This window comes from Patella vulgata, chromosome 5, assembly GCF_932274485.2.
Source record: "Patella vulgata chromosome 5, xgPatVulg1.2, whole genome shotgun sequence".
NCBI classification, from domain to species: domain Eukaryota; kingdom Metazoa; phylum Mollusca; class Gastropoda; family Patellidae; genus Patella; species Patella vulgata.
In genome coordinates, this window is record NC_065883.2 from 55,074,549 (window position 1) to 55,083,457 (window position 8,909).

The 8,909-nt window shown below is 30.7% G+C and overlaps 1 protein-coding gene across 1 annotated transcript; it reads right to left on the reverse strand.

Annotated features, from left to right (window-relative positions):
* Nucleotides 1-2,115: 2,115 nt before the first annotated feature.
* LOC126821723 (paired box protein Pax-1) lies at nucleotides 2,116-8,909 on the reverse strand. The gene is made up of 2 exons (XM_050550211.2): nucleotides 8,682-8,909; nucleotides 2,116-3,204 (listed from the first exon to the last, which is right to left on the reverse strand). The coding sequence occupies exons 1-2, from the start codon at nucleotides 8,686-8,688 to the stop codon at nucleotides 2,378-2,380; spliced, it is 834 nt and encodes a 277-aa protein (XP_050406168.1). The 5' UTR covers nucleotides 8,689-8,909; the 3' UTR covers nucleotides 2,116-2,377.

Consider the following 8,909-nt stretch of genomic DNA (forward strand, 5'->3'; position numbering starts at 1 on the left):
GCCAGTGAATAAAGCTGTGAAAAGTAACACAACACGCTTTCTACTGTTTAGTGGCGATGATGTGAACGTCGTGGAAAGATACCTTTACTGTAGAGCATCAGATGGAAATTGATTAGACAACGATTCACGACATTTTATCTTAGCGATATGTAAACTTCAAATCTCCCCTTATTACCAAAATCACAGAAAATCACATCTAGGTCGTGGTTGATGGATATTAAGGATGCATTTTTCAAGAGCTAAATCTGCCTATTTGCAGGTCGCCTTAAATGTTACACAAATTATTAAACAGGCATTATGCAAGAGCTAAATATGCCTATTGCTGGCCTTTCTTTAGGCCTTAAATTTATATAAACTATTAATTAGTCAGTTATTAACATGACAACCCCATAATCAATTCTCGATGCCATCAGATTAGAACCGTTTGGTCATTTAATGATCTAATTTACAAATTTTGAAGCAGGGCTAAGCCTCGAACTAGTACATTGGTTACAATTAGTGCATACATCTTGTCAAACCCTCAAAGGCTAATATCTTCGCTCAGAATAAAGTAATTTGAATTAAATTTTCAATATATTCATTTTGCATTATCTATTTTTTGAACTATTATAGTAAGAACGGCCAGTTCTTTATCTAAATCTTACATAATGCTTCTTTAAATAGACATTTATTTACTTGCCAAGACCATAATCAACTCTCGATGCCATCGGATGCTCGAAATTTTCAACAGATTTAAATACGATTGGCAGTTAATGATTTAATTTAAAACTGGATAATCGAGATTTTGTTTGTTATCGTAACTACGGCTACAATGGCAACCGAGACTACATTCTTCTTCAAACGACAATAACTACGCTCAGAATGGAAGTAATTTGGCTGAAATTTTCAACATAATAATTTCTTTTTCATTACATGTATTTATTGTTTTAACTATTATAGCGAGAACTGTCTGCTCTTTATCAAAATCTTACATAATGCATCTTTAAATTTTAAGCTAAAAAAAAAAAGCAAATATCACTTATTTCTTAATCTATAATCGTTCTTTATTGTCCTTATATTTTATTATTACAAATATTCATACAACAATATTTTTATTTACATCTAATTAACATAATTTATGTTTGACGTCATTGACTAGAGACACACCCACCATAGTGTTAAAGTTATCACACATTATACGACTACCGTATTATATCAATAATGATATGACATGATTTATTTGTTATTTATCTACAAAAATATATCATTAGCAGTGATACATAATAACACATGTAGAAAATTTAAATCAATATTATAAGTTTACAAGAGAAATTGTTATATGATAAAAAAAACCCAAAAAACAAATAAAAACATGTATTGGGACAAAACAAAATAACGGATAGCATATAATTAAGTTAATAAAAGAAGAAAGTAAAGTTTAATTACCATTTCGAATTAAGCTGTATGTATTTTTGACATGGAATCCATTTGGAACAAGGTTTTGCACCGTCTACTGTTCAATATGTGTTTAGACTGCTTTAATTGTATTTTTCAAATCTAAAATATTTATGCACCAGATCTATCATGTTAATTTTAAACACTTCAAAAATTAACAGATTGTAATTTTTATGATTACTAAAACTACTAACGTAGCTTTTAGTAATTGCTTTTAATTTTAATAAAGAGAATAATGTAAATTAAAGTGATGAAACATTATTTTAAATAATGAATTATGAAATGTACAAATATTATAATCAATTATGATAAGGTTATTGAGCAAAGATTCAGGTATAAAATTGTACCAAAACTAACACAATATTTAAATATTACAATTTACAATAAATACACTAAAGTATCTCCACTAAATATCATTGTCTTGAGTTGTTAATTCTTTTTAGAATTTTACATTTAATGGAATATTTCCATACTTTCCATTTTTAAAAAGATTATACGTTGATATTTACATTTTACATCATGGTGCAATATTATCAGGCACCCTGTCTTAATACATATATCTATAGTAATTAAACATTTATGGCGGGCAAAGATGGCGTCACTTCCTGTTGTGTTGTTATTTCTATTTACCAAAATGTTGAGGTATTATACGGGCTTAATTAAAGTGTCCGCCGATGATACCAATTTATATACATGTATAATAAATAGGATAAAAACAACTATCTCGTCTGCTGACTGACAGACAGTGATTTTATGTTGTATTTATCATCGAGTGTTAATTTACTCATGTCATTCCACGTTAGCTACATCTTTCTTCTTCACACTTGGCATGTGATTATTGTGAGCTGAACACCTTTTATTAGTTTGTTTGTCATCAGTCCACCTAAGAGTTTAATTACACCGTGATTTCTCAGCAGGTCTGTGTTAGATTGGTCCCTAAATTTCAGCTTTGTAGATACATTGGTGACATACCGGGTTTCATTCCATAATAATTCGACATATTATAAGTCTGTGCTATACCACCCATATTATCATGAGAAGGCATGGGAGCTGGTTGGCCTGGCATCGGTTGACGGCTAAAAGCTAAAATGTCCGTGACGGAATGTGACGAGGGCCACGCTCTCATCATACACGGCGACACACAACTAGACACCGGAGGCTTATAGTTCATTGGCAAAGCATGTCCTTGAGGAGGCATCTGAGGGGAGGGGAAGGATCCATGCATGCCCATCGATGGTGGGGGACACGTATACGGATAAAACTGGTTATAGATGGGTGCCGTTGGTGGGTGCATGGATCCAGATATTGGTTTGCTATCGAACTGTTGTGGAGGGCTTGTTCCTGGACTACTGTTACCACTGCTCCCGGTGCTGCCGCCGATTTTATTCCGGAGGATCCTACTGATGGAACTAACAGAAGGAACATTATATTTATCACACACGCCATCAGCTAGAAGTTTATCTCTTATTTCCCACGCAAATATCCCGGGATCTCTATCTTTATAAACTTTAATATGTTTAACAACGTTAGGGGTGGTAACTCTGGGTTTACTACCTCCTATAGCACCGGGCAGGATTGATCCCGTTTCGTTATAACGGGCTAGTATCTTACTAACACATCCATGTGAAACGCGTAACTGACGACTTATATCACAGGGTCGTACACCAAGTTGAGCAAGCTCCACGATTCTCAATCGAATGGCATTAGGTAGAGGACGACCATTAACAAACACACCACCAAGCTGGTTCACCTCCCCGTATGTCTGATGTTCTGAAATAGAAAGAAAATATTCTGTTAAAAAGAAATAAAAATTGTAAATGCATAAAATGGCTAAAATAATTATTTCCAAAGTGTAAAGCTGATAAATCTGTCAAACCACATTAATTTGGTCTTGAAGCCTTAAAACTTTGCTTTTACTCAACTTGAAATGGCTAGACCGCTTCGATCTGAATCAAAATTAAAAGCCGTCATCGGTAAAAAAAATTACATGAAAAGATCTAGTCAATGTTGAGATCTCGATTGTATGTCCCTGTTTCAACACAGAGTGCCCAAAAAAGTCAGTAAACAGGCTTCTACTAAACGAAATTATACATCACGGCAACACCTTTAGATCCTTTAAGAGTTACTCCAATTAGAAGCAATACATTTTTGGATTGAATTGACTATACGTATCAACATTATGAATTTTTTTCAAATACATATTTTGCGTTGTGTTGTGCACAGCAACAAGCGATTGGAATTTGAGTAAAACTGACGTTTCCTTGGCCTTATCCCAGGTGTAATAATACAATGTATATTAAGTAAAATAGATGTGTTCCGGATAAAGACATCCTTCAGAAATATTAACAACCGCTGGTTTCCAGGACAGCGCGTATATAAAATTCAGAAAAATATCAGGATTGATCAATGTAGGAAATTATACTCGATATTTTTTTTCTCTCCATTACTTTTAATGCCTGAAACTATCCCCCATTAAGTTCGTAATTTTGTATTGTAATTTACCGATATAGGGCAGATGTCAGTCATATATATTGTAGATAGTAAGATTACTCCCAGGACCTTCATTACAGTAAGGTTAATTGGGTGTGTGACATACAATCATAAGAAAATCTTTAGAAAATTCTGGCGAAAATTTAATAAATGGGTGCCTACTGGGTTTTAATTCTTAACACATACATTGGAGTTTTATAATTTTATTTGACTTTTTTTTTGTGATTTCGAAGTCGTATTATTAGTTTGTTTAAAAATAGTTTTAGTATTTCTTAAAGTATGGGTACCGTCAAATAATAAATCTTGATGGCCAATATAGAACAAAAGTGAGGAAAATAATTTTAAGCATGAAAATATTCCTATTAATAATTCTATTTGCTTTCGCTGTTTAAATTTGGATATAATTAAAAACCTAGCTTTTTGGTGGTACATGTGTGTCTATCTTTGACTTTATGTGTCTAATCTTTATGTATGTAAATGATGTCTATAGTCATTAACACCGTTTTACAACTAACAGTCAATAGAAGGAAAACTTCACGTAATTTTCCTATAAATCTGTCATCATAGCAAACATGTCGCTGATACTTACTAACTAGAAGAAGCAACACGAGCTCCCTCTATATCGTCTGACTGTCTTAACAACGTGAGGTCTTGTGATTAATTAATTAAACTAATTACTGGAAGACAAGTGAAACTGTCAGGGGTTATCCTCCACTGATAAAGATGGCTGCTATTTTAAAATTGAATTGTCATTTTATCCATTATCAGATTTCGATTAAAAATGAAATAATTTGTGCCTTGGTTGTTAAAATAAAAACCCAATCAAAACAGTTGTGTTTTCGGGTATTTAAAGAGTCATTATCATGAAGAAAACACATGAAACCCCGCTTTAAACGTCTTTTGGTTAAAACGTCTATATCTGAAGGGGGTTGGCAGATATGTCTCAAATGTTATACAGGATCTAATTTGACCCACCCACCCCACCCCTCATAATTATATAGCCAAATGAAGGCAGACCGAAAATCATTATTTTATTAATTATTATGACTTCTTTAACTATAAATAAGGTATATAGATTTTTAATGAGATTAATAATATCAATCTTCAAACTTTTTATTTGTTACTTTCTTGTTGTTTTCTGTTTTAATGTTTTATATTTGTATCTGAGAAAACAAATGATTCATTTTCCATGGCTATTTTAATTTTATATATAATATTATACAGAATTATTAATACAACATTTTATCTGTTTATGCATTGATGATATTTATTCATATAATCTATCCAAGGAAAACACGTGTTATGTCAGGTCTACGTATATTTATTTTTTACAGGACTCCATGATAATCTCATAATTCCAAAGTTTCCATTTTAAATGAGGCATTTCAATTATTATCATTACTCTTTCTCAAAAAAACCTAAGTGAAATGGGTGCATTTTCTTACATTTTTACAGTTAAAATGATGGATTATTGTAAATGAGAACGTTTCTCTTTCTCTGATATATTCATTATCTATACAATTTACATATTTTGCCAATGAAAATACATGATATCTTGCAAATTTTAACAGGCAACTCACACAATGTATACAGTTACTCGAAAATTCACACACAAAATATGCCGTGGCCTCGTAAAATATTACTAGACGGATATTTTTTTCTCTTTTGAAACGTGAAAAGCCCATCTGGAAAAGGCAGCAAGGAAAACACATTGAAAGGTGTATAAATCTTCGGCGACGGTTTCGTATCTTGGTGATAGAAATGCGGCTTATTTCAGCACTTTACTTAACGACTAAAACCAAGTTTCAATACCCCTACAAATCTTTCATCTGCTTTTTGAATTTCGTTTCACCACTCTCTTCGAAATTTTCCATAAGACGGCCTAAATATGCCACATATTCCATGGGTTCAGCAGACGTAACAGTGCCATGTTTGTTTTGCAGAAATTGACGTAAGATGAGGCGATGAGAAAATTGGTAGTAAATTATGTAAGAAACTCCAGACTAAAATATGTTTCATACCATGATTGATTATTTATCTGTCAACAAATTGATAATTAAAATGAAACAGGTTTTTTCTGTATTTTAAAATGGGAAAATAACTGGATAGATATTGTAGGAATTTCATTAAAAGAATAAAATTGTGTGTTCATCTTTTTGACTTTTTTTAAAAAAAATAAATGAATAAACATAATATAGGCCAATTTTTCCTACCCTTATTTATATCCTTTTTTTTTTTTTTTTGATTCAAATTCTTGTGATTTCATTGACTTTACTTTGCATATTCCATGTTCCATAAAAAGTGTTTAAAGACTATATTTAATAATTAATTACAGTAGTCACTGTGCATAATTTGTATTTAATTTGAATTGTATTTTGCATAAAAACTTACATCGTCACAATATTACGTTTTATACTATATAAATTTACACAACACCTGATTTTACATTGAATACAATTTTACATTAAAAACAATTTTACATTGAAAACAATTTTACATTGAAAACAATTTTACACTGAAAACAATTTTACATTGAATACCATTTTATATTGAATGTAATTTTATATTGATACAATTTTACAGTGAATATAGTTTTACATTAAATATTATTTATATTGTCACAAGTTTACGTTGTATATAAACGATTTATCGTGTATAATTTGATATTGTGCATAATATTACGTTGTACCTAATGTTATACGCAAGTGCAACATTTTACGCTGTTTATTAGTACATGTATATCCAGTTTTGTCTTTGTGTGTACATTATGTTCGAAGTTACACACAATAGATGAGAAAAATCGGCTAATTTGTTTACTATAGTTTGTAGTAAGAGTAAACCTGTATCCTATTGCATGTTTATCACCAAATGTTATCTGATGTAAAGAAGCTCTCTTTCTACAGTTACTACATGTGTGTGTTTCTAACATTTTAATCTTTTCATCAGCTCACAAATCTGTCTAACTATTTATGTAATGATTTTTCCCGCGCCGAGAAGCTTGCGTGCACTTGTCAAAAGAGTTAACTTAGGTTTAAACTCTACTAAATAAAAATTAATCCCTTGTTTAAAAGATTTTACCCCAACTCCTAAAAGTACAAAAACTCTTTCTTGAGCGTGGCCATTTAATTTATAAAAGAAACGAGGTTTCTTTTAAAGGAGTTGGGTCTGTTTCTTTATTAATTCCCAACGTGTATGATATTTTATTCTATATGAAACGTAACTGAAGGGAATGAGCGAATAATTTTATTATAAAATCTAAAATTTATTGAAATAAAGTTCGTTTTATATATTATAGTGAATAATTTGATCTGACAGTTAGTGTGTTTATAAAACTTTAACCAATGGAAACATGCAGAGAGGGTACATTCTTATCAGTAGTAGAAACTTGCCGAGAATTCTAAATATTGTCAAGAAATGTGATGTCATCAATTACTTCCAGGCACCATTGTAATAGGATTTCAATTGATCACGGTTGACTGGAAAAAGAAATGTGTATTACGTATGTCTGATAAATAAAGTTTTAAATTTCACTAAAGTAACTTAATTCGATGCAGCTAGACATAATTTCGCAAACAAATTTATCATTTCTGATGTAAATTTGTTTTACTTTTATTTTGTTGTCCATGTTAATATTAACATTGTTAATAATTTTTAAAGATCTTTTATAATGATTTTCACCAATATATTTTTTATCGTTATTTTTGATAAATACTTGGTTTAAATTGTTTTTGTTCTTTTTATTATTCTTGAACACGAATAATGAAACCAAATTCGCAGAACAGTAAGACGTTAAACCCCATTTCATTTCATTTCGAAACCACATTACTTTGCAATCCCAATTATATAATAAAAAAAGGTGAATAATATATTCATTCTTCTATCAAATCAATTTTCTTATTATAGAACATTTTACCTTTCATGGGGAAACGCAGTCAATGATATAATCATTTTAGAAATGTTTTAGAAACATACATTATGGTTCTTTAAGCTAACAAAACTGAAGTCGATTCTATTTTGACACTTTTGTGTATTTCTAAAGGATTCTTGGCGTAGACGGTCTACTTGGGTCTCTTTAGTATCTTATTTTGTCCACATGTTGGTGAATTAAGACTTGAAATAAACAGCGGATAACACGTTCTGTGAAGGAACGAGGTGATGCCTGTCAGAATGGTTAGTTTATTACATCTCAGTGTCCGAGAAGTTTACATTCTACATACACACACGTGTAACATGCAAACATAGAACTTTAAAGTGCATATGATTTCTATATAATAATTCTTTTGAAGGTTGCATAAATTGACACACACAAAATGATTTTGTTTTCAATGATAACAATAAAACAATGTATTTTTTTTAAAATAAATTTTACAGCATACACAATAAACATCTAAATAGACTATGTACTTTATTTTACTAAACTTATCACATAGGTTATATCTTATTAACAACAGTAAATAGAATTATGTTTATATTCAATGTCATGAAAAGAGGGGGAGGGGATAGTTTATATTCACAGATTAAAAAATTATTATATTGGATGCTTTTCGTTATTTTATTCATATCATGCAGTAAAAGATGGAATACCGATAACTCTGTAGTGTATTTTATATGTATATAATACATCGAACATTTAATTAGCTCTATTTTTATATTAATTAATGGTTTTCAGTTGATTTCGAGAAAGCGTACAGAATATTGATTATATGTAACCTTTTCTCACTGTTTATAAATTAACATATATAATTTTATTCACTTACCCATCATTGAATGACCGTTGGTTAAATAAATCCCGTTATTTTCTAACGTTGCCAGTTTTCTTACTTAGACTCGCTGTTTTGTGGTGAAATAACAATAATAATTTAAGAAAACGCTTCATCCATTTGCCACAATAATCTAAGTACGGTGCCAAGCATTTAATGTTGTGGAATACATGTAAATATGATTCCAGTGTGACTTTTACTATGCATTTTGTTTTCCCCTACCCC